Raw genomic sequence first — 26906 nt, 5'->3', positions numbered from 1 at the left:
GCACACAAGGCAGTGGCTGATGGGGTATTTTCTAAACCTGGCATGTCAATGGCTTCAGTGGGCTATCCTGTGGCTCACCATGGGCCCCCACCCGGCTCCTTCCTATAAGTTACTGGCCTGCCTCTGTCTGAGACAATAAGGGCTTGTTCCAGATCAGAAATAGGAACAGGTCCCAGGAGGCTGCCAGGGTCACATGCACACACCACACACAGACCTGCTCAGAGCCACTTAGTGGGGAGTATGGGGTCTGACCCCGAGCAGTGGGCTGGAGTGAAGGCCAAGGTCCAGAGAGGACTTCTCCCAGCCCCGCCTCCTCCACTGGGTCTCCCTCCTGACATCTGTCAGGGGTGACTGGCGGTTGGTGCCCTCGTTCCTCATGGGCGCCAGGGCCACCTCCTCCTCATGCACACAGCTGCTGTGCTGTGCTGTGTCTCCCATGTACTGGAATGTGACGTAAGCCGTGGACTGGGTGTGCTCCGTTTCCATACTTGGGGGCCTCCCTGCAGGCACCGCCAGGGTGTGGACAGAGCAGGCATCTAGGAGGTGTGTGCAGAGTGGAGGGAGAGGTGGGGCACAGGGACGGGGTGGGCAGCACACCATAACTCTCTGACACCAGCAAAAGGTCTCAAGCTGCTTGTTCTGGAGATGTGTTTTAATGATTTCTGTTGCCCCAAGGATAGCCATCTGGAGCCTGGGGAAGGGTCGGCGGGCCGTCATACGAAGTAGGCGGCCAGGGCTGACATCTTGTCCTTTGGCCGCCTGGCACTGGGCTTCCCTGTGGGTCTCCGGCCCCGGGCCCGCCCTCGGCCCTGCCTCCTCCCTGGCCCACCGCGGTGCATGGGGTGACAGGAGGCTGCATGCTTCAGCTCCACCAGCTCCTGGAAGATGGGGTCGCAGAAAACACAGCCCGTGTGCTGCGTCTCATCACCTGGGAGCGGGGACTTGGCCTTGTTGAAGTCCACGTCGAGCAGGGCAGCCTCGCAGGCGCTGCAGGTGTCGGCGGACACCCGCACACGGTGGGCGTTCTCGAAGCAGTGTGCCACCACGTTGCACTTGTTGCAGGCCACCTTCCACTTGGGGCCTGAGGTGGGGTCCAGCACCAACACCCCACTCTCACACTCCACGCACTGGCCAATGCCCAGCATGCTCAGTGAGTGCTGGCAGGTGGGGTGCGTGCACTCGTTGCAGCCCATGCCTGGTAGGGAGAGGGCGGCCCATGCTGCATACCTGCACGCCTACCCCGGGCTGCAGCCCCGCCCTGGCCCTGGGCCTTCTCTCAGGGCCTCACACTCCAGGATCCCTCGTCCCAGCAGAAAGTGCTTCTCTTGGCCTTGGGCACACTGGCCCTTCTCTGCTTATCTAAAACCTCCTGAACCTTTGAGGACCCCTCCTCCTGGGCTAACGTCATTTCCAGAAGGCTGTCCTGGTGGCCTCTCACTGATTCTATCTACCGTTTACTTTGTTTCCACAGCTTGTTACTGGCAGCTCCACTTGGCCCTCATGTCACCGGGCCACCTGGAGCCATCGGCTGCCCTGGAAGCTGTGGAGGGCAGGGATGGTCCTCACTGCCCCCGGCAGCCCAGATGCAGACTGTGCCTGCCCCATAGGTGAGGCTTGAGTCAGGAAGGGTAGACTGAGACCCACCCCCCGCCGAGGGCTCCCCGGCCCTCTGGTGAACGTGGGTGGGTGCCTCACTCTTGCTGCACCCTTTTCTTGTCTGTCTTGTGTGGGGTGTACAGGAGACAGCCCAGCGGAGGGTGAGTGTGCTGGGCCCTGAGCCCCCTTCAGACTCCCGGCTTGGAGCTCTTGGGTCCACCTGGATACGTCTCTCCTTTCTCCAGTAAAAGCACGAGGACAAAGAACCCCAGTGGACGCTGCCCGAGGGCATGCCCCTCTCCAGGTGGGACCCCCTCACCTGCCGCATCCTTTCACTCACCCCAGCCCAGGAGGGGGCACAGCATGCACACTGCCCAGATCCCAACTGTAGTCGCCTATCCAGTTAGGACTTGGATGGAGAGTAGCAGACAAGCTGGCTGATGCCTGAGCAGTGCCACATACTCCCCGGGGTCTCCCATCCCGGTGCCAGTGAGCATAGGAATGGCTGGGGGAGGGATCCCCTCAGAGTCCAGCATGGTGCAAGGCAGGGGCTGACGCTGAACAGAGACCACAGGTATGGCGAGATGGGGGCAGCCCGGGAGGGAGGGAATGGCCGAGGCCCGGGGATGCAGCGCTCACCTTTCTTCATGTCTCGGAAGGGCGGGTGGTTGGAGCAATAGGGACACAGAGGGTAGCTCTTGCCCCGGGAGCCGGATGACCATAGGACCAGCTCAAAGTCGTCCAGCGGGCACCGGAGCTCCTTATAGAGTTTGATGGTGCCATTCTGGGGGAGGGTGTAGGTCTCATCGCAGTGGGAGCAATGCAGGCGGCTTGGCTTGGCCTGCAGCAATGCCAGGCGGGAGGCATGGGGTTGCTGAGGCCACCCAGCTCTCCCGCCCGCTTCAGTCTCATCACACAGAACATGTACGTAATGTGTAATATGTAGCACATGATATATAATACGTAATACAGAATATGTAACACATGATACATAATACATAATGTACGTTATGTAATACATAATGGGTTATATAATACCTAATGCATTATATACATAATACATAATTATGTAATACATAATGTATAACACAATAAACACTGTGTAATACATAATGCATGATACTAATACATAATATGTAATACATATGTATATAACACAGAATACATACATATGTAATACAGGATGCGTAATGTAACACCTAATGTGTGATACATAACATGATACCGAATACATAATAGGTGGTACATAAAACAGGTTCCGTAATATGTACCCTGTAATACATAATCTGTAATACATTGCCAGGTAAGGGCCCCTCAGGCAGGGATCCCTGGCCATGAGTCTGAGGATACTCGCTCCAGGTATGAAGAAAGGCAGTTCTAACTTCCCTGTACCTATATTAACACTCATGATAGCAAGTGATGTGTTGTGAGGGAAAAACGGACAATGTGTGTTTAAGTGCCTAAAAGCTTATATTTTCCTGGGGTCATGGGGAAACAGTGGGTGTTTGTTGGCAAGGCTGCTTTAGGCCTCCCAATCATTCTTATGTGACAATAGGACAAAGAATGTTATTCCTATATGATTGAAGATAAAGTGGAGGCCTACAGATGACAAGACTTGCCCGCATCTGTGCACAGGGCACTGCAGGCCAGAAGGGGCGGTCACAGCCCTTTATCCCCTCACCTACCTGGATGTACTTCATGAACCGGTGGCACTTTCCGCAGCGGGAGAGTGGCTTGCCTGTGGCCGCCAGGGGTGAAAAAGACACCTCCATCAACTCATCCATGCCTGAAAGCGAGCAGTGCAGGCGAGAGTCATATCCTCCCGGCCCCGGCAGCCCGCCTCTCTGGTAAGTGGATGGTGTAACTGGGCAGGCTGGAGGGAAGGCCACCACATGCAGTCGAGGATCTGTAGTGTACATCCCTGGCACCGAGGGTAGTGGGGTTTCTATGGCAGTAATGGAAATGGCAGAGCTGCAGCCCAATTTGTCAGACGAGCGTGTGCCCTGCACGTGGCGTTACTACACCTGCTGTTCAATCCCAACACTGGCCCAGGGATGAGCCCTCATCACCCCATCCTCCACATGGAGGCCTAGAGCCCGGAGTCCAGCTGTGGGCCGGGTGGCCCTGACCCAGGGTCCTCTGGTTCAGGGGTAGACCTTACCGGCGATGGAGTCCACGAAGTAGTGGAACTTCCTCTTGAAGACGTCCAGGGTGTGGCCCAGGACCTGGCGGTAGTCGGCCTTGCCCTGGGCGATCAGGTTCAGCTGCTTCTCCACTGCGCTCCGGATGGTGGGGAGCACCAGCTCTGCGTCTGTGGGTTGAGTGACACTGCTGTGAGCACTCGCACCTGAGGGGCCATAGTCGGCCCCTGCCCCCAGCTCCTGCTGGAGTTGGAAGGCACCAGGCTGGTTCCCATGCCCCCAGGCTTTTCCTGATCTCCCACCCAGAAAATCCTGTGGGGAGTGGAGGGACATCCTGCCTCTGGAACTGCCTCACAGATGTGCTCCTGGCAGTCCTCAGGCCAGGTCTGTGCTCCGCCATCTCCCACAGGCTCCTCAGAATCCCTCAAGGACAGAGCAAACAGCACCTCAGTGAGGACCCCAGGCCTGGCTGGGAGCTAGTCTGCGAGGAAGAGCCCCTCGCCTCCCCTTTTGCATCCTCCGCCCTTGTCCATTCATCCAGCAGCCACACTGAGCCCCTGCCGGGACAGGTCCAGGGGTGGCCGGTGCAGCAGCCTTGTGGTGGGAGCTGGGGCTCACTGCATAGCCATGACCTGTAGGGGTAGGCTCCGAGCTGACAGAGGCAGAGCCACAGCGCAGGGAGAAGCCAGCAAGGCTGGCCAGGTGGCCTCACCGATCTTGTAGTAGCCGTGCACCAGGACGATGCCCAGGTTGGTGGGCTTGAGCCGGCGCCCGCTCTCCACGACGACGTAATTGCGCTGGCAGATGTTGTTGATGTGCACAGGGATGCTGGCATCTGTCCCTGAAATGCACAGCAAGGCCCTGCTGTTCCTCAGCCTGCCCTGACACTCCCCGTTGGACTGTGGGCTCCCCTCAGCCCCACCCATCATGGGGCCTGGCTCTCAGCCCCTCCCCTGCTGCCTCCCACCAGCACCATACTGGGCACCACACCACGTGCTTTTCATGCACTGTCTTGTGAACCCGAGGGTGGCCCTCCCAGTGCCAGGTGCTTATTCCCGCTGTACTGAACAGTTTCAGAAAGGTTATGGAACACTGCAAGGTCACAGAGCTCGTTCTGCCTGCCCATCACATCAGGTAAATGTGACCTCCTTGGCCTCTCCTGCCTGGATCCTGCAGCCCCTGCCCCCATCTGGAGCCAGGGCCCAGCTGCCTGAACATGGAGGAGCTTACCCACTCACTGCCAAATTGTCCCTTCTGGAACCTGCCCAGTTTTGCCCACTTCCTGGCTTCTGGGTCCCTGTCGATCAGTCTCCAGGGCAGGCTCCCAGTTCCAGGACATACCTCCCCTAGGGACTTCAAGGTCGCCTGGCACTGCCAGATGCTGCCAGCACTGCTCAGGAGGAGGCTCCTGAGCTGGTGCTCAGAAGCTAAGGAGCCCGCCGAGGCCCCAAGCCCGCAGGACGAGGCTGGGGTCGGGATCTGAAGCTCATGTGGGGGCTCTGAGCGGGGATGCACCTGCTGCTACCTGGGGCCGCCGGGCTCAGGAGGCTCTGCAGCATGCTCCCTGCTGCACTCTCACCACAGCTTGGGGGGCGGTTCTCATCAGGCCCTTTTTATGCAGCCTAGGGGGCCACAGTTGACAGGGCTGCCCTGGACCCGTCTATTTCAGAAGGTCCCAAGAGCCTTCTTCACTGTCACGAATTTGTTTTGGTCATGGGGTCTGGGCTGCTGTCTAGTCTATGGATACCAGAAACCACGGATGTGCCATCAACGAGAAGAAGCAGAGGACTCTGGGGGAGCAGTGCCTGCACCCCCTAGCAGACTGAGGACCACCAAGGCAGGATGTATGAGGCACCCAGGGCCTTGGAAGAAGCAGGCCCAGCTCTCCTGCTGAGTCCACCACTGTCACCAGGACTGCAGACTCAGGTGAGATGCTCCCTGGCAGTCACCAGAAGGCCTGTTAGTGATGGAGCAGAGCCCAGGTACAGCAGCCCGGATTGTCCCATGGCCCTCCAGAGCCTGTCAACCAGGAGGGGCCTGGTCAGTGGGGCAGCGGATCAGGGAGTAGGCAGTGCCCATTGGAGTGAGCACTGCCTACGGAGAAGGCTCCAGCAGCGAGGATGGCCCAAGGGTGTGAGGACACAAGTCACAGGCCTAGGCTGGGGCACGGGGCAAGACCACCATGCCTGTGATGAGCGTGCATCAGCGACTACACTTCTGAGCCGGCAAACTGCCCTGGGCCTCCCATTCCCACTCGGAAACATTTTGGTTCCCATGCAGGAGCTCTGTGGCCTGTGGTGGGCACCTCTGTGCCCCTCACAGTGAGGGCGGCGCCCCGGAGAGTTTGGTTTCTGCGTCATCTGATTCCAGGACAGACCCGGGCTGGCTGTGTGGACTCAGGAGGAGTCTGATCTGACTTTTGTGTTTTCCTTTAGATGAATCCTGGGCCAACACTCAGCCCTGTGGGTGTTAGTCAGTGCACAGGCTGGGGCATCTTGGCCTTTACAGGCAAGGCCAGGTCCTGACGTGGAGCTTTGGCAAGGGGCTGCCCTCTGCTGCCCTGCCTGGCTCAGCTGGCCACACCCTGGGCTCAGTCACTAGGTGCTGGGTATGGAAGAGTCACCGGGCAACTCTGGAAGCACTGCCTCCCAGGCCCCAGTCCTGAGCTGGGAACCTTCGGGCCTGGGCCCCAGGCGGGCGGTGGGCGGGTGCACACACCAATGCCATGCTTCTCCATGAGTGTGATGAGCTCGGCCTCCGTCAGGTAGTCAGGTGGGCTTGTCTGCTTCTCCAGCATCTTCATCTCGCTCACGGCGAAGGTGTCGCCCCTCTGGCAGGTGGGCAGGCTCTCCTCCAGGGGCACGCTCTGCCAGGGCATGATCTCCGTGAAGCCTGGGGAGACAGGGCACCGTCTAGACCCTGGGCGTCCCATCTCCAGGTCTGACGGAGAAGGTTCCGTCTGTCTGTGGAGATGCAGAGGAGCAGAGCTGGGACCTGCGGTTTTACCTGGTGAGATGACGGTCTTCCCTGTGCAGCAGAAGTGCTCAGGCCCGATCCTGAAGGAGATGCTGCTCTGGAGGTACTTGCAGTCGTAGCTAACTGTGGCGATGAAGTGTCTGGTGATGTACTCATAGAGCCGCCACGCCTCACTCCCTGCAGCAGGGACGGAAGCTGGTCACCGGCCAGGGCTCTGGCTCAAGCAGCAGGGCCACAGGATGCCAAGGCTGGCCTGCTCCAAAGCCCAAGACAGGAGGAAACACACAGGAAGGGAGGGAGAGTCTCTCGTGCCTGTGGCTCCTTTGCAGCCACGGCTCCCACCTCCTGCTCCTGCTTCCAGGTGGGACTGCTCTTCAGGTGCCTGGCCTGGCCCCAACTAGTGACATGCCACCATCACTTCAAACTGGGGCTGTGCACAAGTGGCACCTGTCTCCACCGCTTGCTTCTCCCCTCTGCTTTCTCCTGGCACACGGGCCACCAGCACCGCCTCGGTCAGGTGGGAAGTGCGGGGCACCCTGTGGTTGAGCCCGACACTGTCTCAGTCTCATCCCATTCCATCATGGCCACCTGCCCACTCACCTCACCTTCCTGCCTCCTGCCTGGCCTTCTCTACTCCAGGGCCTCTTGAGAGCAGCTGCCTGCGCCCTGCACTCAGACACACCATCACACACCTGCCACCACCACCTCGTTCCTGTCCCATCCCATGGTGACAGAGCACAACTTGCAGGGGACTTCCTTCACCACAGCCAGGCAGGTGGGGCAGTAGGGAGCCTCCACATTGCCAGTGGGGGCTGACACCGTCCAAAGGTGCCACAGCGCTGGAGCTTCTTGTCCTTCCCTCCCTAGCAGCTTGAAGTGTGTGAGTGTGCGAGTGTTGGCGGAGCACCCGGTACCTAATTCGGCCTCTGTGGCAGACCTCATGGGGGTGATGGGGGGATGGTCACCGGCATCATGGCCTTTCCGTGGGCGGTTGATACCTTCTGCTAACAACCGCTTCACCTGAGGGAGAAGGAGCAGAGTGTGAGTCTGTGCACAGCTGCCCTCCCGCCCAGAGGGAGCCGCCGCCAGTCCTGGATTTGGCCCAAGTCCTGAGCTGGGGGCAGGGCCTGGCTCTGCTCACCGTGTCGGCCCAGGCTGGGTGGTTGGCCTGCTGCCGCAAAGGGCCCTTCAGGTCAAAGTTCTCGGGGTAGTGGGTAGTCTCAGTCCGTGGGTAGCTGATGTAGCCTTGAGTGTAGAGCCGCTCGGCGGTCTGCATGGCGTGCTGCGGCCCCATGCCTGTGAGGGACAGGACATTCAGCTGGCCTGGAACACCAGGGACAGCCAGGCGCCTGCCATCGGGCCTGGGCCCTCAGGCTCCCCTAAAGGCGGACAGGGCCTCCTGGGAGGTGAGGTGGCTCTGAGCAGGCATGGCTCAGAGGAGGGCTGCTGGCCAGGTGCCTGTGTCCACACAGCCTTATCCAAGGCTGAGGTCCTCAACCTGTAAGGGTGGACCCAGGACAGGGATGCTCCACAGGGTCACCCTCATGACACTGGTAGCCACATTGATTAAATTTGGCCTTCAGAGCTCTTGTCTGTCACACTCTGGCCTGGAGCCATAACCACACCTCAGGGGCTGCTGATGTCCTGCTATGACAGCAGAATGAGCAGATGCCCAGTATTCTGAGTCCCTTGGGTTTCTGTCCTCACAGCACTCCAGGACCACTGAGGGAGGGCTCGTCCTCCTGCTCCTCCCTGACCAACACAGGCTGCTGTCAGCACTGACAGATAGCTGTCACTCAATGTCACTCCAAGGATCCCTGGAGGTGCTGCTCTGAGAGGACACTGCCCACGGTTTCCCAAGGCTGCAAAGAAGCCACCAGCACCTGGAGGCCGACAGCTGTCAGAGACCGCCAACTTTCCAGCCCAACCCCTTCTTGCTACTGTGGAAACCAGGCTTAGAGAGGCTATGTCACACTGTCACAGCTGTCCCCAGCAGATGGGACGGGCCTCGAGTGCACCCCCCATGCCTGGTTTCTCTACCAGGGGAGCTGCTCTGAGATGCTGTCAGGACGTCCGCTCAGGTGGTGGCAATCATTACCACTGCCTTCGTTAGGATGTGCCGCTTCAATCATTTAATCCCTATGACAACCCAGAGAGATGGGTACCATGGTCGCCCTGTTTTCTCAAGAGGAAACTGAGGCTCTGGGACGAGGAAGCACGTGGCTGAGCTGGACGTGGACCAGAGTTTGGCTCCGGAGTTGGAACTCCGCGGTTTAATGCCTCTGAGGGGACTCCACTGAGCCAAGGACACGTGAAGGCTGCCTTGCAGGTGGCCCTTGCCCACAGCCTTCCATGTGTTCATGCCTGGCTGCAGCTGCTCAGCCATCTAGTAAGATAAAGTGGCCTGCATTCCCCCGCCCCCAGATAAACTCAAAGCAGCTGTTAAGTATTAACCAACAATCCTATGAAATGGAATCCTCTCTCCTGTTTGTTACTTGTTTCCACTCTGGAACTTAAGAGAAATGAAATCTACATGAGGCTCAGATTACCTTTAAGCCTTGGGCAACACAGCAATGGGGAGGGTGCACGGCACAGGAGAGCAAAGTGGGTGCTGGCACAGGTGAGCACAGAGAAGGGGTGCTGACACAGGTGAGTGGGGGTGTGGGGGTGCTGGCACAGGGGAACAGAGAGAGCAGGTGCATGGCACAGGTGAGCAGGGAGGGGGGCTACTGGCACAGGTGAGTGGGCAGGGGGGTACTGGCACAGGTGAGCACAGAGGGGGTGCTGGCACAGGTGTGCACAGAGAAGGGATGCTGGCACAGCTGAGTGGGGAGGGGGTGCTGGCACAGGTGAGTACAGAGAAGGGGGGCACGGCATAGGTGAGCGGGGAGGGGGGTGCTGGCACAGGTGAGCACAGAGACGGGGTGCATGGCACAGGTGAGTGGGGAGGGGGGTGCTGGCACAGGTGAGCAGAGAAGAGGTGCTGGCACAGGTGAGCACAGAGATGGGGTGCATGGCACAGGTGAGCTGGGAGGGTGGTGCTGGCACAGGTGAGAGTGTCGGCACTGCCCTCCAGGCGCTGCGGCAGGGCTGAACTGGGTCGCCATGTGCCTGCCCCAAGAGAGTCTTTTGGCGGCTTCTGACAACTGTCCATACACACCCAGAGAAGAGCTGGCCACACGCAGCATCTCCACAGTGTTCAGGGCCAGGGGCCTCTGCTTGGCCTTTTCTTTCCTGCTTGTGGCCTCCACCTAGAAGACAGAAGAGAATCAGTGATTTGGAGGTTGGTGGGGGGAGCAGATGCTGTAACAGAATCAGGACGTGTGGGCAAAGGGTCTCGTTTTGTTCATTTGGGTCTCTCTCTTTCTCAAATTCACTCTTCACGACAGTCAAGACTTGAATGAAAATTTATTCAGGCCCAGGAAAGGAAAAAGAAAGAAAATTCTTTTCTGGAGAATTTTCTAGGGAAAGAGAAAACCTGGAGGAATGGGGAAGAGTCAGGGGAAGGGGCTGCAAATTCAAAATCCATAGAGGCCAGCGTCAGCCAGGCCACAGGGATGGCAGGCGGGCTCTGGGGTGGGCGCACGGGCAGGCCTGTCTCGGGGGGCCACCTGCCCTCACTGCGCCTGAGGGCAGCCATCAGGGCCTGCTAGCATTGCTACATCTCCCAATTTGTCAAGAGAAGCTGGAAATTAGGACTTTTATGTGAAATCTCACAATTTTTAAATGTTGGTAACTATTTTGAAACTTCTGTAAACACCATACAGTTTAAATAAAACACTGGAGCACTACCATTTCCAACTGTTGAAGAGATGACTCTGCTTTGCCTGTGGCACAAACAATCCAAACATCTCAACTCTGAAGCCTCGGCCAGGGCAGAGCCTTCGGAATTCCAGACAGACGGATGTCAGGGTTAGCACTGAGGCCATATTGTGTATGTGCAGCAGTGGAGTCTGGGATCAGTGGGCTGAGATCTGGACATGGTGGTGATGGTGTCTCTGCAGGAATGTGACTGAGGATTAAAGCATGGAGCAGCTTTAGAAGGAGTTCTGGAAGCCTGAGTCAACTGCATGGGTGGGCAAGAGGGCACCCAAGGAAGGCTGGAGAAGGACAAGGCGGCTGAAGAAGGTCAGGCCGCACCTCAACGATTCTGGTAGCTGTCATGGGTGCAGGGCATTTGCTGTGATGGCCACGGACCTGCCCACACCCTGTGCAGCCAGCCTCTTGCCAGGTGGCATCACCCTCTTCTTAATGGCCAACGGCACTATAAAGGCCATGAAAGCTGACTGAGACCCCACACCCATCTGTGCCAGCTGTATGACCTTGGTCAGATTTGGTGCCATGCAGATAGGTCCCTCTAGAGTTGTTAGCTTTAGAGATCACAGAAAAGGGACATCTGAGTGACAGGGAGTCTTGCCAAAAGGAGAGAATGCCCAGGGGGTCATGTGGAAAGGGCCAGTGGAAGGGCCCGGCGGGTCATGGGTGTGGGACAGCGCCTGGTGCAGAGCAGGCATACAGTACACTGCTGCTTTGGTTTGAGCAGAAACATCTTAGGAGGAGTACACGTGTGAGTAACCATTCTTTCCACACGATGTCTGCACTTCAGGAAGAGGGAGAAAGACCACAAGCCAAGGTCATGAGCTATTCCCCCAGCCAGAGGCTTCCTACCCCCACCCCTGACAAATGTGACAGATGGGGTGGAGCAGGCCCACCTGGGCTTCCTTCTCCAGCTTTGTCATGTTTAAAAACATCTGTGCAATCTCCCGGTCGAACACTCGCACGCGGTCCCAGTCCAAAATGAGAGATCTGTCTTTATCGGTGTTAACCTGCAGGAGGAAGGATAAAGGAGCGCCCGGAGAGAAAGGATCCAGGTGCGCCCACTGCTAGGGAAGAGACGCGAGGCAGATGAAGCAAAACGCCCAGCTCTGCAGTCTCACAGCTGCACCTGGTCGGGTGTGCAGTTACGCCAGCAGACCCAGCGTCCCCAGAGGGAAGGCTGCTCTGACCCTGCCTACCCCCTGGGATCAGGCAGACGGTCTCACGGGGGTAGCCCCAAACCGAGGCTGATGTGTCCTTAAGGAGCCTCAGAGCCTCCATTTCCCACGCCACCTCTGCCCACCTGCTAAGGCCTGGCCAGCACTAGGTATGGCCCCACCCAGGGGCCCCAGCCTTGCGTTGACAGGAGCAGCTGTCTTATGTTCTAAATCTTATGAGAAGCTTTCATGGAGGCTGTATTTAGAGAAGGGGTTCTAAGACTTTTAAAAAGTTTGAAAGTCAGTGGCCTGTGGCCCTGAGTCCAGTCCTTGGACCTGATCGCCACAGCTGATGGCCCCCAAGGGGCACTGCCAAAGCTGAGTTCATTCCCATCTCTCCAAATTCAACACTTCCAGGCCTAGCCTTATCCTGCCACCTCCATGAAGGTGGGGGTCCCCTCCCTGGGCATCCCACAGACAACTGTCTGGCCTCCTTCCTCTGGGACAGCTGCCCACATTTGTGCCCTCGGCCTTGGGATGGCAACAGTCATGATGATGATGATGATGGAAGACTCTCAGAAGCCACACCCCAAACCTGGAAAGACCCTGCGTAAACAGAAAAGGGACAGCAGACCTTGGCCTGCAGCACCCAGTAGGTCTCTGGTTTGAAGGACTGGATCTTGTCATGTCTCTCCACGCAGAATCCCAGGGTCGGGGTTTGACATGGCCCAAACGAGATGAGGGAGCTATCTAGGTTGCCATATTTCCCCTGGAAATATTTAGTCTGAAACCTATAAGGAGAGGTGGGGGAGAGAAAGATATTTCGGTCATGCATTCACTCAAGACACCATCAACCGCCCGTGAGTCCACCCCAGGGCTAGCTGGTGGGTGCAAGCAGGAGGCCCAAGGCGGGCGCTCCCTGCTCAGAAGACGGGGTAAGAGGACGTACTCAGCATGGGGGGCTGGGGAGGGTGCATGTGGGTGGAGAGGAGGAATGAGTGTGTGCTGATGACAGAGTGGGAGAGAAGAGCAGAGGTTCCAACCATCCTGGGGGGGGGAATCCCTTCTATTATATTCTCTGCCCTCCTCCCTCCCCTCAAGACCCACTCAGTATGGACCACCACACTCTACTTATCAAGCAGTGGCCTGTGTGGTCTATTTCAGCTAAATAGACAGTTTTCTTCAGGGTTTTTAAAATACCGACAATTGTCTGGTGCTGATCAGGGCTGGGGCTGCGGATGGGATCAGCTAAGGCAGGGGCTCTGGCCAAGGGAGGGCGGCCAGCACCTGGTGAAGGCACAGCCAATGCGCAGGTCCAGCTCCTGTCGGGCGTCCACTGAGAGGGCCTCATTGTGGTCGGGCTCACCCAGGCGGGCCATGGCGTTGCAGATGTCCGTGTCCGTGATGGAGCTGAACCTGGCCCGGAACACTGTCTTCTCGCCCCCGTGGGCCTGATTCATAACAGGCAGCACGGCATCCAGGACCTGGGGAAGGCGGCCGGCTGTAACCCACCCCGAGGTCTCTGCCTCCCACTCCACACCTTACGTGTGAGGCCTGGCTCCTCTCCAGGTGTGTGTGACCCCTCTCCACTCCTGCTTGACCCTCCTCTGTCTCCCTTTCCAGAAGCCTCAATCTCTCTAGAATACTCCTGCCACATGGCTTCCTTTCCTTCTGTCTACAGTCCTGTTCAAACATCCCCGCTTCTTACTATTGCCCTGTAAGCTGCCACTCTCTTCTTATCTCTTCCATCCCCATGAAGCCAGGAAATGCTATTGCCAAGTATGCAAGGGAACTCGGAGTCACCAGATCCGCCCCACTGGACCCATTTCCCCTCCTTCTAGAAGAGAGAGTGCTGGGTGGAACTTTTACGAGACTAGAGAAAAGACAGGGAAGGAGAAAGGAATGAAGAGGAAAAGGCAGTGGGCAGGAGTGGGAAGGCCACAGCAACCCCCATTGTGGGGGCATGGGTGGCTCAGGGCTGAAGCACAGCAGGGTCCTGGAGTCGAGACTAAGAAGGCAGTGCAGTGGGAGGGGAGTCACGCTGCAGCCTGGCCACGCAGCTTCTTTACAGGGAAGTGGCTTCGTTTCTGAAGGGAGAAAGCCCCATGAGCTGCCACCATTCTCTACCCCCCTGAGAGGGCCCTGGGGGAGGGGCAGCCCTGCAGGAGAGGGGACGGGAGGGGGTGTCTGGGAAGTGATGGAGCATGATCAATTTTGCAGAGGGTGCTCTGAGTTGCACCCAAGTTGCACTGGAAGTACTTCCTGCCAGGCCCCAGGTGAAAGCTGGGGATGCAGAGGCAGGAGGGTGACTAGTATGGAGTCACAGCCTGAGGGGCACCAGGGGACGCCTGCAGTCATGACCAGCACGAGGCAGGCATGGGAGCTGCCACCTGCTTCCCCGAGGGAGGGCTCCCTGGGGGGCGGCAGAGGAGGGAGGGCATCCTAGGAAGAAGATGTGGGAAGGTGGGAGGTGAGAAGGATGAGGCACGGAAAGGAGCACAGAACCCTGCCGGGCATCAGCCGGCACTGACGGGAGGTCCCTGCAAGGCTCCAAGTGGGCTTCTCCTCCAGACAGCCCCAATCGGAAACCTGCATTCACCTAGAAAACTCTGCCCTTTCTAAGTTCACTTGTCCGATGTGCCTCCAGCAAGTGAAGTAGCACTCCACCACCCTTAGCAGAGTCCATGCATTTTAAAGTCCACAGTATTTCCAATATAAAGGAGCACAGAGGCATTTCTAAGCCAATGTAGTTGATTCCCCACTTCTGCCCCAGGAATGGTGTGAGTACGCGGCAGTTCAGGGTGGGCAGGAGGGCCGGGCGTGAGGCCTCAGCGGGCCCCACCCTCACCTCGAAGCAGATGTTCTCCCCTTCCTTGTCGCAGTCCAGCCACAGCACGATGTAGTCACAGCCTCTGCCCTCCACCTGCCATAGAGCATGTGGTGACTTGCCCCTGCCATGGTCCCGCCCCACCGTGCCCACCCATGCGCTCCCGCCGGCACTGGAGCAGAGCCCGGCTCCGAGCCTGTTTAGGAGGCCTGGTGCCCAGGGCGGGGCACAGGCTGGTGGAGTCAGCTGCAGTTTGGCTGGCTTAGCCACTCAGAAAGAATTTAGTTCAGAACTGTTGTTTCTTGGACCAACAAAGTTATAAATGCAAGATGATCTCAACCTTAGAAACTGCATAGAAAAAGGGCTGAAATGAAATAACCCTAAATGTTAACAGAGGGTGTCTTGGCTGGTGTGATTATCAATAATTTTTTCTTCTTTCTCCTTATTTATATTTTCCAGTTTTCTATAATGTGTATGTATGTGTTTCAAAATTAGAAAAACAACCACCACCAAACAATTTTAAAAGCGGAATTCCTGCTCCGTCCAAGGCTGAGGGACCCGGGTGCCCAGGTTGGTGGACTGTGCTGTAAGGGGGAGTGGGCCTGAGAGGTGCCTCGTGGGCCAGCAGGGGGCGCCCACAGAGAGGGCTGCAGGCAAGGGAAGCCAGGGGAGGACCTCCCCGGCAGTCTGCACCCTCCCTTACCCCTCGTGGGCCACCCCAAGCACCTGCAGGAACTTCACCATGTTCAGCTTGGGGTTAGCTTCCTTCTTCTCTGTTGGGGCTTGGCTGAACAGCTCTGCCGGGTCCACCTTGTCCCACTTGTTGTACTTTCCTACAAACCATGAGCACAATGACATCTGAATTGGACTTCATGGCTCACAGGTGCTTGGCCTACTAGAGCGTCATAACCCCGTGAGGATGGTGACGGTCTGTCTCACCAACGGGGAGAGGGATGCTTGGAGCACAATGTTCCCAGGGCAACACTGACAGTCAGAGGCAGAGCCTGGCCTTCCTTCCACCTCAGTCACCCATGGGAGCCACACAAATTCTGGGCAGGGCTGCTGCTCCAGCCTCGCTTCCGGGATGTTCCCTGGCTGGAAGCACGGCCCCCGGGCTGGCTCACTTTGCAAGAACCCCCAACCATGCCCCTTGCGCCTTCATCTTCTCCTCCAGACTGTATTTCTGTAACCCACCTCTCCTCGGCACTTAACCCGGCACATGAGATGGGCACTCAGCTCAGCTGATCTCCATGGAGAACCAATCTCTTTCGGTCTCATGTCGGCCACATCTACCTAATTCCCTCCTTGGGGCTTGGCACCTGAATGCTCAGCCCTCTGGCTTTCTTTTAGGCCCCATTTCTTGCAGCCTGCCAAGCTCAAATACTGGCACCCTACCTGCTGGCTGGTAGTAAAGCTCTAGGTCCTAATGCTTGGCCACAAAACTGAATCAATGTCACTGTCATCACTGAGCAGCAAGAACCACTGAGGCTTTGCTGTGTGCCTGGCCCTGCACTAAGCACTCTACCTTCACTGTCACACTGAGTCCCTAAACAATCCTGGGAAGTGGATGGCACTGTCTTACGACCCAGTTTACACACGAGGAGCAGAAACTCATGGGGGCCCAGTCCCAGTACCATCCCAGCCCATGAGCTGTGGTCAGAGGCCAGGTTGGACTCTCCTCAACCACAAGGCCCTGCATGTAGCCCTGCTGGGTCACTAAGCTGGCCCTTCCAAAGTGATAGATAACAATTACAACATGAGGATGACGATGGCAACCACCGAGTGACTGTGGACAGCAGGCCCACTCAGCAGGAGAGAGCCCTCTCTGAACGCCTGCATGGGCCAGGCCCCTCAGATGGGCACCACCACCTCCCGTCTGCACAGGCAGGTGCACAGGGCAGGAATGACTAAGGGGTGCTGCTGGGATGGGCACCCATGGGCACTGAGACCAGAGCCTGCATTCTGGGCACTTCACCCAGGGACCCTGAGTCCACTCTCCACAATCTGCTGGTCCCATGACTCATGGGTTCTGGACAAGCTTCTCTCCAACTGGACCCTGGGCAGCACCGTGCTGGGCTTCCCTCAGCGGAATGGAGGGTGGGCAGGGGGACTGGGGGCTCACCCAGGAAATCCAGGGTCATCACATGACCACAGACGGACGTCATCTTGAAGCGGACTGCCTGGCCAGCGAAGGTCCCGGTGTACTCGTGCACTGAGCATGTTCCGTTCAGCCCTTTGTGTGAGGACATGCTCCCTGGGGAGGAGAACCATGGTGATGGCTGCTCCAGTGAGCTGCAGTCGCTACAGAGGCCCCAGGTCAAGACACTGCCTCTTGGAGGGCCAGAGTCCCCTTCCCCAGAGCGCTAAGTGGTAATACTCCTCAGGCACTGCAGGTAGTTTAGTGCCGCGAGATCTAACGGTTCTTGGGGAAAACACCAGCAGTAAACCAACCCAGCATAGGGGGTCGGCTGGGGGCCACGGGCGCCCCCTCTGAACACCCCTGGGCTATTCTCTGTATTTTGGCCTCACTTCTTTCAAACTTTCCTCAGAGGTCCCCAAGGATCTCCTAATTACTGAGTCCCATGGTGTCTTGTCACACTTGACTGGCAGCCCCTCAGCCGAACTTTCGCAGCCTCTGGGGACTAGGCACCACAGCTCAGTTCTTCTTTCCCTTTTAGAGGTCAAGACGGATGTCTGCCATTTCTGGCTACCCAGCACCCAAACACCCTCCCTGTCTGGAAGGAAGTCAGAGACGGTAGGGGAAGCAGCACCCCACCAACCACCGCAGTGGACAGAGCCGGGGTCGGGCAGACGTTCCCTTTCCCCGCGCCCCAGTGTCTCCGGCTGCTCTCGAGGGACACAGGGTGCGTGGGCTGCGGCTGCAGCCATCAGGGCTCCAGGGCAGTGGTGGGGGCCCTGTGGTGACGATGCCGTGGCCTCCTCAGACTTAGACTGGGGTGGGATCCCGGCTGTGTCTTTTTCCTTCCAGTGAATTCCCTCTCTGAGTAAGTTACCAGGGCTGGTTTCTGCTGCTTGTGACCAACTGCCCTGACCAGACAGTGTTCTGACAGTGGCCGTCGGCGCCTGCCTGCCGCTATGCTGTGAACTCTGCCTGCACCTTTTGGGAGCCCCAGGCCAGGCTCACGCTGGGTGTGGCAGTAAATGCACCCACCGCAATTAACACCGAGGTGCTTCAGTAGCACCTGTGGTTCTGAACCGAATCTACTCCAGCAGGCTAGAGTCACGCTTCAGCAAAAGAAAGAAACTGTGTAAAGTGGAAACAACCATGCTTACAGATCAAAGCCATAGAGAACGCCAGGGTTGGTCTTCCCTACCTCGAGAGAGGATTTTGGCAATGGACTGGGCCAAGGACGGCTTTTCTGCAACCATGAGCACGGTCTTCATCTTGTCTTACAGCTGACAGGGCCCTTGGCCACCACACTCCAGGTTCAGGAAACGGCGATGAAGAAGTTGAGAAACGGCTCTCCTGCAGCTCCACACTACTGTCGACGCTGACTACTGAGGAGAAGAAAAGACACGCAGAAGAAGGCAATGCTTCCAGCGGAACCCATGCCACTAACAAGGAAACTCACTTTAAGAGGCAAAAAAATAAACCTGAGGCAAGAAAAAGAAAAATTAGGGAAACTTGAAGACATCTGACATACGAACAACCAGTCAGGTCAACTGAACTGGCTCAGAGATGACCTTGGGAATTCGGCTTCATTGGGGAAAAGCTGAGGTAGTCCCACGACCTCAGGTCAATTTTGTCTCCATACCCATGCTCGGGAGACATTGGGCCTTTGGACCTGGACCGATGGGTCCGGGAAGAGTGGACGACCGACCCTCCCCCAGGCAGCACTTCCGTCTACTCCCTGTGGCCGAGAGCGGCACCTCCACCTCAGCTAAGCATCCAGGTGCCCTGGGACGCCTTTCTAAATGCAGGCACCCAGGCCGGGCTCCCAGGTCCTTCTGACCCACCACTGCGCCTGAGATCCACTGGCCAGGGGATCCAGTCCCCGGCAGAGCACTCGAGGCCCTTCACAATAGGCTCCCACCCACCTCTCGCTTTCCAGGTCGTACTCTGGCCAATTAGAGACCACTGTCTAAAGAAAAAGCACATTGTTCAGGCCTCTGTTCCCTTTGCTCAGAATGTTCTGCCGAGCCTGGGGAACGCAGATGGGCTGTGGGAAGGCCCAGCTCAACGCTAACTCTTCCTTAGAGCGCTCTCCCCACGCCCGCCAGCAGAGGAATTTCTTCGTCCTCTCTGGCCCCTCGCCACCCTCTGCACGTCACGCGCAGTCGGCTACCACCTCATCCCCCCGCTGCACACGAGTGGCTTGATGTCTGAGTCACTGGTGGCAACGGCAACAGCTGGTTCTGTGCTCGACAGAGGACATTTAATGTCTGCTGGCTGAGTGAAAGCAACACGTGAACACTTTCTGTCTTTCCGATCCTTAAAAATATGGCATTGACACCGACAAACAGAGTGCTGTATTCAAACAGACTCGTACTGAGACAACCGGGCAACCTTCTGGGAAGAAAAATAAAGGTAGACACGTACTTTATAACTTCCACCAAAACAGATTCCAATTTCTAGCAAAGATTTAAGTAAAAACATGAAACCAGAAAAACACCAGAAGAAAACATGGACTTTAGTATGAAAAAGAAAAACTCGTAAGTCCCTCAGCACTCAGAACCACATTCTTCATGTTTAAGAGCATTTGGCTTCCTTTTCTGTGAACTGTCTATTTATATTTTTACCCATTTTCGTCAACTGGATGGCTGTTTTCTTACTTTTGGAGTAGTTTCTATAAAGAGGAAATTAGCCCTTTGTAACAGGAAATGATTCCAACAACTGGCTCATCAAAGCAAGTTGGAGCTCCAAGGAGCTCCAGCTTCTCTCCCCAGCAAAGATGCGGGTCAGCGCACACGCACGGGTGACCGTGTGGGAGCGGGGAACTCAAGTGTGAGTGATGAAATTCACTCAGAGCAAGTGCTCGGGAGCCGTGGGACGATACCTTACACCCCAGCACTCCCACTCCCAAAAGGGAACTCAGTGACCCCACAGGTATTCACTGAGGACCGACGACACGCTTGGCCCGTCCTGGGTGCAGGGAGTATAGCATCGAGTAACCCCACGTTGTCCTCTGGCACTTGATGTCACGCTATGTGCTACGTGGGGCAAAGCAGTGAAGGGAGGGGAGGCACTGGGCCAGAGAGAACTGGGAGGAATCTGGGGGCAGAGTCCAGGCAGAAGGACCAGGGTAGGGTCGGGGACAGCGAGGAGGCTGGTGGCAGGGCTGAGAGGGAGCAGGGGTATAGACCTTGGGCCGTGGACTGTGGTTTGCTCCTGGACTGTGGTTTGCTCTGAAGGAGTGGGATGATCTGACTTCAGGTGTTAAAGGGACCCCTGCATGTTAAAGGGCTGCCCCGCAGAAAGGGGTGACTGGGCCCAGGTGGCAGCAGCGGAGGCGCTGAGGGGAAGTCGGAGTCTGGGCAGATTCCGAAGGCAGAGCCGACAGGACTGGGATGAGGAAGAGCAAGGGGAGTCAAGAATGACTCCCAGGCTTCTGGCCTGGGCACCCAGAGGGGATTCCCTTTTCTTGAGCTGGCAAATACGGAGGAAGGAGCTGTTCGGGGTGGGGGGGGTGGACCTCAGGAGCTGCGTCTCAGGCATGTTCAGTGTAAGCTGCCCATTAGACAGCCCTGGCAGGCTGAAGGAAGTGGCAGCAGGGGGAGGGAATCCAGGCAGGGGTCAGGGAGACAGGTGGGTCAGGAGAGGCGGGGTCCTGAAAGCCAAGGGAAAGGAACTTTGGGGGGGCCTTCACTCCATCAAAGGCTACCCACACCTGCAGATGTGCGAGATGACAGCTGAAGACCTGACACGGGGTCTGGTGATTTGAAGGTCCCCGGTGGCTCTGACAGGAGCTGTGGGGTACAGCGACAGACATGAAAGCCTGAGTAGAGTGAGCTCAGCAAAGCCTGGGAGAAGGAGGGGGATGGCATGCTGTTCATTGCTTTTTTTTTTTTAAAAAGATTTTATTTTTCCTTTTCTCCCTAAAGACCCCTGGGTAAATAGTTGTGTATTTTTAGTTGTGGGTCCTTCTAGTTGTGGCATGTGGGACACCACCTCAGCATGGCTTGACGAGTGGTGCCATGTCCGCGCCAAGGATTCGAACCGGCGAAACCCTGGGCCGACGAAGCAGAGTGCGTGAACCCAACCACTTGGCCTGGGGCTGGCCCCGTTCATTTTGTTTTAAGATGGAGGATGTGCCAGCATGTCTGTGTGAGGCTGGGACTGGTCCAGTAGAGAGGGAAGAGAAGATGCAGGAGAGATGTCTCCTGGTGGGCGAGGGGGTGAGAGGAAGCGGGTCAGCCAAGGGCTGCCCTTGGAGGTGAGCAAGGAGAGGACAGGAGGCGGCCCTGGGGGCAGGCCTACAGCAGGGAGAGAGCTGGGTTTAGTGTGGATGGGATCTGCCAGGGGAGTATGAGGGAGAGGGAGGGGCCGGGTTGAGGGGAGTGATTCTCTAAGACCGTGGGGAGGAGGTGAGGGCATCAGGGCATGCTCCAGTGGATCCAAGAACAAAGAAAGCTGGAGGGGGGATGGGGGACGTGGGGGCAAAGTCCAAGTGGGAGAGGAGGCCACGGAAGGAGCAGTAGCGTTGTCAAGACTGTCCACGTGGACACTGAGTCTCCCAGGGGCAGGACATGGCAGCGCCTGTGATGGAACAGGCAGCTGGGGAACTCTCTGCAGCATTATCAGTCATAATAAAAGATCAGAAACGATGAAGTGTAGGTCAGCAAGGAATTAGTTAAATAGATGTATGGCACGTCCGTACAGTGGAACACCAGCAGCAGCTAGAGAGGAAAGCACTGCCAGGTAAATGCTAACATGGATGAGACTGCCGAGAGGACGCAAAGAGTCGGGGGTGTGACAGCGCATGCGGAGCACTGCATGCGTGCACATGCTTGTTTGTGAAAAGTAGCAGTGGAAGCGGCCGCCTGGGGGCGGGCCAGGCGCATCCTGCTTACCACAGTCCCTTTTGCATGGTTTACATTGAGGGCTGTGGACATATGTGACTAGTCAAAAGACCTAAGACAACAGATTTAAAAATAAAGACAAAATAAAATAAGACCAGAAAAATAAAGAAGGGCTGGGAAGGGCACCATTCAGAAAGGATGCCAAAGAAACCACCTTCACTTCAGGGCTTCTGTTCCTCCTCGTGACGTCCAGGGGATGCGGCCCAAGGGCTGCTTCTGCTGTCAACCCTGTCCCCTCTGTGAGAGGCCAGACGACCACAATGAGGCCAGTGATCTTTATGAGAAAGCTGCCCTGGAGATAACCATTTGCTCTTTTCCTCAAAATAAATAATTGGACATTCCTCTTAAATACAAAACCATCCCAGAGAAAAAAGCCAAGAATGCCTGGAATAACAGCACCGATGGGCTGCAGACGAGCCTACTGACCTGATGACCACTCTGGACACGTGGCCCACCGCCCCGCTGTGTGCCCCTACTCTTGTTCTCCCAAACACCACCTCCTCCCTCCCTGTGTGTCAGGGTGGGTCCTGCCCTAGGCTTCCACCTAGGTCTACTTACTCTGACCCCCTGCCATCCATCCTCCTGAAAACCACACCTGGCATCTGTGGCAGTGCATCCATGGAGGGGGTCCCCCCCATAGATGGTGTCCAGTTCATTGCTGTATCTACAGCACCCAGCACTCACTAAAGGTTTGCTGAATGAATGAATGAACAACCAAGGCTGTTTGTATCCAGCCTCTGCTCTCCATTCTGGGGAAAGTCAGATGCCCAGAAGTGTGGTTTCAAGGGACCCAGGGGCTTCCCTTCCCCCTCCCAGAGAAGCCAGAGGCCAGAGGGGAAACGGGCAGCAATGGGAGATTGCTCTATGACAGCTTTCGAGCATCCCATCCCTTTCAAAGGAGGAAAAAGGTTTTATCCCAGAATGTTTTGTCAGATTTGCTCACTTCTGTGTCACAAGAATAGCCAGCAATGACAGCGTAGTGATGACATGCCAGGCTCCGGCAGTCCTGCTGGTGTCCTCGGGTGGGGCGCTGCCCTATGGTGAGAACTGCAGGGTCGGGGGACCAGAGCTCAGGCAGCAGGACTGGGACCGCGCCTGTCTGCTCCAGAAGCCGCGGGCTCAGCCTTCACCCTGGCCCGCCTCGGTGGGCATCCCAGGTGGAGGAGCAGCCGCTCACCTCCCTCGGGCACTCACCTACAGAGTCTCCTCCACTCACATGGTTTTCTGTCTGATGCTTCCTAGACCGTAAGGAAGCGCCCAGAGAACGGGGGCTGCGTTTTGTTTACCCTACTGGTAAGTGTAGACAATGAGCAAACACTGACTGAATGAATGATTGAATATGTAAAAGAGTAATTTTACCTGCAAAGTCAATAATAGAAATAGTCTTTTAGATATCTAAAATTTAAAAACTGCATACACTTCTCCTTCTCAACGTTCTTTTTTTCCATGGTGTTGAAGTTTCTAGAAGTTTTACATCTTCACTACTCCCCTTCATACCCAAGGATCCTAAATACTTTTTCAGGAGATAACAGATTCTTCTCTAAAGATCCCTTTCAAGAGAAACATTTTGCCCTGGCATCTTCAAAGGGATCACCTCATTCATCCAGGACTAGGGCTACAACTGGACAGTGCACACAAAAGCATGTCAGCATCATGCCCCAGTTCAGATCACCTGTCTCCCGCCAGACTGTGCAGTGACTATTCCACATTTGATATGTGGCCCGTCGTCAGCAGCTCACGCTCTAAAGAAACCACCTTCTAGTTCTACAGTTTATACTTCAGTTCTGCACGGGTGCTTTGTAATATCTGAGTATCACTGTTTTATTAGGAAAAAACCAATTACTTCCTTCAGGGATATGGAATCATGGAAGCCCGGGAAAGGGAGTTTGGTGACGATCCGGTGCCACCATCTCAAGGAGGCACAAACTAAGACTCAGAAAGGCAGTTTCTAAAGGAACCTGGGAAGGTGGCTGAGTTGGGGCTGAAACTCATGCTTCCTTACTTCCAGCCAGGCACATTTTTTGTTTTTAACTGTACCAGGTTCCACCTCTTAAAAGACGTCCGCAGTCTTAACTGTGATTAATCTTGAGACCTCCCTATTTTTCCATTAAGGCACATCCCCAACTTCAAAGTGGAAGCCAGTGAGAACAAAAGCTGAAAGCAGTGGTGTGCAAACTTCATTTATATACCATCTTAATGCTTTGGCCTTATCAACATTATTATTCACTTCAGTTTTTGCTTTTTCAAAAAGCTTAAATATACAAAAAATGACAATTTTACAGCCTCACAGGAACTGAAAGCCTGTCATCAATGGCCAGAACCCGGTTCTTTCCAGCAACCTACACTGTATGTCAAGTGTGACCTTGTTGCCTGCCAAAGCTGAGCCTGAAATTTGCCCTCTAATTTCAAAAGGGGGATTAGCAAGTGCTAAGGGGGTGCTGACAGCAAACACCCCAAACTGGGGCTGTAATTAGGAGGGAGCAGCAGGTCAGCCTCTCACCGCACTGTCCACTCTCACAGCTACCCCACATGCTGCCAGTCCTGTGGCAGACACTGGACCGCCCCCTCACCTTAGCGTCCCAGGACCTGGTGCACCCAGCTCCGTCGGGAGGCCCGGCAGCAGGGCAAACAGTAGTCACCCCGTAGGACTGACCACGTGGAACCTTCCCAAAGACGACAGAGTCAGGAAAAGAGGGAGGAAAAGCCGGTTCCCTCAGCTCCTCCTCTGCAGGCACGCTATAGCTCCCCAAGGAACCTGCAAGGCGGCGGTATTGCAATGTTTCAAACTATGAGGCAACTGAGGTTTAGAACAATTGAGACTAGTGTCTGGTGACCTTTGCTAAGGCTCTAGGGACCCCAGGGCTCACCGGCCATCGAGCCCACGTTGGGCTGACTTCTTACGGCCTATTCCCAAAGGCTGAGCGCTAGAGGCAAGACAAGGCCATGGTCTTCCTGTTCAACTCTGAGAAATTCCCGCCCCGGACTCTGGCTAACCTGTTCACAAAAGCACCCTGTCTGCTCCACGTCAACAGCTCAGAGCCACGCGCGGGCGCCCGGAGACCCGGCCGGGGGCAGGCGGCACGTGGAACCCGCCTAGGCCCGGAGCCGCGCGCACTGGGCCCGACCCCGTTCCCGATGGCTGCGCGGCCGCCCGAGCCTCAGTTTCCCCACCCGTGACGACAAACTCTGATAACACACCACACCGCTAATAACTGCCGGAGGTTGGATGAAGGAGAGTACTCAGCGCAGCGCCTGCTCCCCTCCAGGCAGCGGCTGGGCGCTGGCCCATCACCCGCCGACCCCACACAAGCCTGCGGCGAGGGGGCTCCACGCCGCCGGGGAACAGGAACAGGCGGCGAGAATGCAAAGAGCCCGGCCGCGACCCTCTCCCGAGCCGCAGGGCTGGGGGTCCCCCAGTGCCCGGAAAGGGCCACGCTCCCACAGCCCCGGGCCGCCCCGCACGGCGCCCCCGGCCCGCCGCTCACCCACAGCCCGGGCTCCCGCCGCAGCTCCCGCTCCTGGGCAGCCGCCGGCAACCCCACTTCCGGGTCCCGCCGCTCTGGCGTCCCCGCGTCTTACCGCCGGCGCCCGCAGATCTCCGTCCTCCGGTTCCGTGGCTCTCGTGTTCCGGGAGCACGGCCAGAGTTGGCCCCGGCCCGCCGCTTCTGCAGGGGTCCCGATCCCTCCAGCCCATTCTTCCCGCCGCGACGAGGCAATATGACAGTCATTATTACAATAAGCATGAAAACTAGCTGATAAGCATGAGAATGTGTATGCTGTTAATAATCAAAATAATTTAAAACTGTAGATGGGTATATAATACTGCTCAGCCATAAAACAAGATGAAATCGTGCCATTTGCGACAACACGGATGGATCTTGAGGGTATTATGCTAAGTGAAGTAAGTGAGACGGAGAAAGCCAAATACTGTATGATTTCACTCGTATGTGGCAGATAAAAACCATCACAACAAACACAACAAACACGCAGATACAGAGAACAGACTTGGGGGTGGGGGGGGCCGCGTAAAGGGGCACGTATGTATGACCAGGGATGGAAACCGGGCTTTCAGTGGTGGACACCGTGTAGTCTATACAGAAATTGAAATATAATGTATCCCTGAAGTTTATGTAATATAAACCAATGTTACCTCAATAAAAAAAGCCAAAAAACAAACTACAGATGTGTGTAGAGCAAGCTTCTTTCAAGCCTGTTGACAAATAAAAATGGCAAGTAATAGGATATATTGGAGTATATGAGGAAGCCATTTTGTGTAAACCTAATTCGGCCTGACCTTGTCTTTCCAAAAGGGCCTGACCATAGCCGTTGAGCACGCATTGTATATCTCCTTTAGAGATTCCCTATGGCAAGAGCAAAAGGCCCTTGAGATAAAGGTGCAACTTCTCTCCCCCTCCCAACGTTGGCATCTCCTTAAGGATTAAGCATCTTTCCTTAGGCTAGAAACTGATTGCTGCGCTCACCTGTGACCGCCTGGCTCGAGACAATAGACTTGCCTCCTGCTACGCCCTCTGAGATAGCAGACCCACTACCTGCTATGTCCATCAAGTGCTGTGCTGACAGGGCAATCTTGTGACTATTGTGGGAGGGACATTTCAATCATATGTGAAACGTCCTGTTTGGGGGTATATAACCACTCTGTATACCTCACTTCTTTGGTGCCCTTTCTTCCTTCGGGAAGAAAGGCCCCGGGCCATGGTCCTCATATTTCAGCTCAGAATAAACTCACCCAAATTTTCATTTATAGATTGGTTATGGATTATTTTCGTTGACACTGTAAACATTTGTGGAATGAATAAATTGTAAAATATATGTGGAGCATGAATTGGAAAATAAAACTAATTTTTTTTGTTAGAGCATTAGGATTATGGAAGATTTAAAATAATTTTTATGACCTGATTTTAATATCTTTTAAAGATTTTATTTTTCCTTTTTCTCCCCAAAGCTCCCCAGTACATAGTTGTATATTCTTCGTCGTGGGTCCTTCTAGTTGTGGCATGTGGGACGCTGCCTCAGTGTGGTTTGCTGAGCAGTGCCATGTCCGCGCCCAGGATTTGAACCAACGAAACACTGGGCCACCTGCAGCGGAGCGCGCGAACTTAACCACTCGGCCACGGGGCCAGCCCCCCCCCAATATCTTTTAAACAATAGCATACGCACATTTCCTTTGGTCCCTGCAGACACTTTTCCCAACTTGCCTTTATTAGAATACTAGCCCTGAGAGATGCTCTAGAAAAAGAAAAGTTTGTGGTCAAATTAAGGTTGGGAAATGCCGAAAATTAAGTTACAGTGAGATTTCACTTTCAAAACAAAACTGCTGATTCCAAACCCACT

General features: G+C 55.9%; 1 protein-coding gene across 3 annotated transcripts; it reads right to left on the bottom strand.

Moving 5' to 3' along the window:
- Nucleotides 1–637: 637 nt before the first annotated feature.
- Nucleotides 638–25107, bottom strand: TOP3B (DNA topoisomerase III beta). 3 transcript variants are annotated; one of them, XM_046640359.1, is made up of 18 exons: nucleotides 25040–25107; nucleotides 17849–18029; nucleotides 16636–16767; nucleotides 15240–15346; nucleotides 14535–14609; nucleotides 12974–13170; nucleotides 12321–12477; nucleotides 11426–11539; nucleotides 9874–9964; nucleotides 7855–8009; nucleotides 7628–7733; nucleotides 6744–6890; nucleotides 6456–6629; nucleotides 4450–4578; nucleotides 3758–3907; nucleotides 3282–3382; nucleotides 2236–2437; nucleotides 638–1195 (listed from the first exon to the last, which is right to left on the bottom strand). In XM_046640359.1, exons 2-18 carry the CDS (start codon nucleotides 17916–17918, stop codon nucleotides 714–716), a joined length of 2589 nt encoding a protein of 862 aa, XP_046496315.1. In that variant the 5' UTR covers nucleotides 17919–18029; nucleotides 25040–25107; the 3' UTR covers nucleotides 638–713. The 3 variants fall into 3 exon arrangements, with proteins under 3 accessions (XP_046496315.1, XP_046496314.1, XP_046496316.1); XM_046640358.1 differs by having other exon boundaries at nucleotides 17849–18032; nucleotides 25040–25102; XM_046640360.1 differs by lacking the exons at nucleotides 16636–16767; nucleotides 17849–18029; nucleotides 25040–25107 and having other exon boundaries at nucleotides 15217–15347.
- Nucleotides 25108–26906: the final 1799 nt, after the last annotated feature.

Source organism: Equus quagga, chromosome 15 (genome assembly GCF_021613505.1).
Source record: "Equus quagga isolate Etosha38 chromosome 15, UCLA_HA_Equagga_1.0, whole genome shotgun sequence".
In the NCBI taxonomy this organism is placed as follows: domain Eukaryota; kingdom Metazoa; phylum Chordata; class Mammalia; order Perissodactyla; family Equidae; genus Equus; species Equus quagga.
Note: the sequence above shows the minus strand (reverse complement) of the source record. Positions and strands in the feature narration are given on the sequence as shown.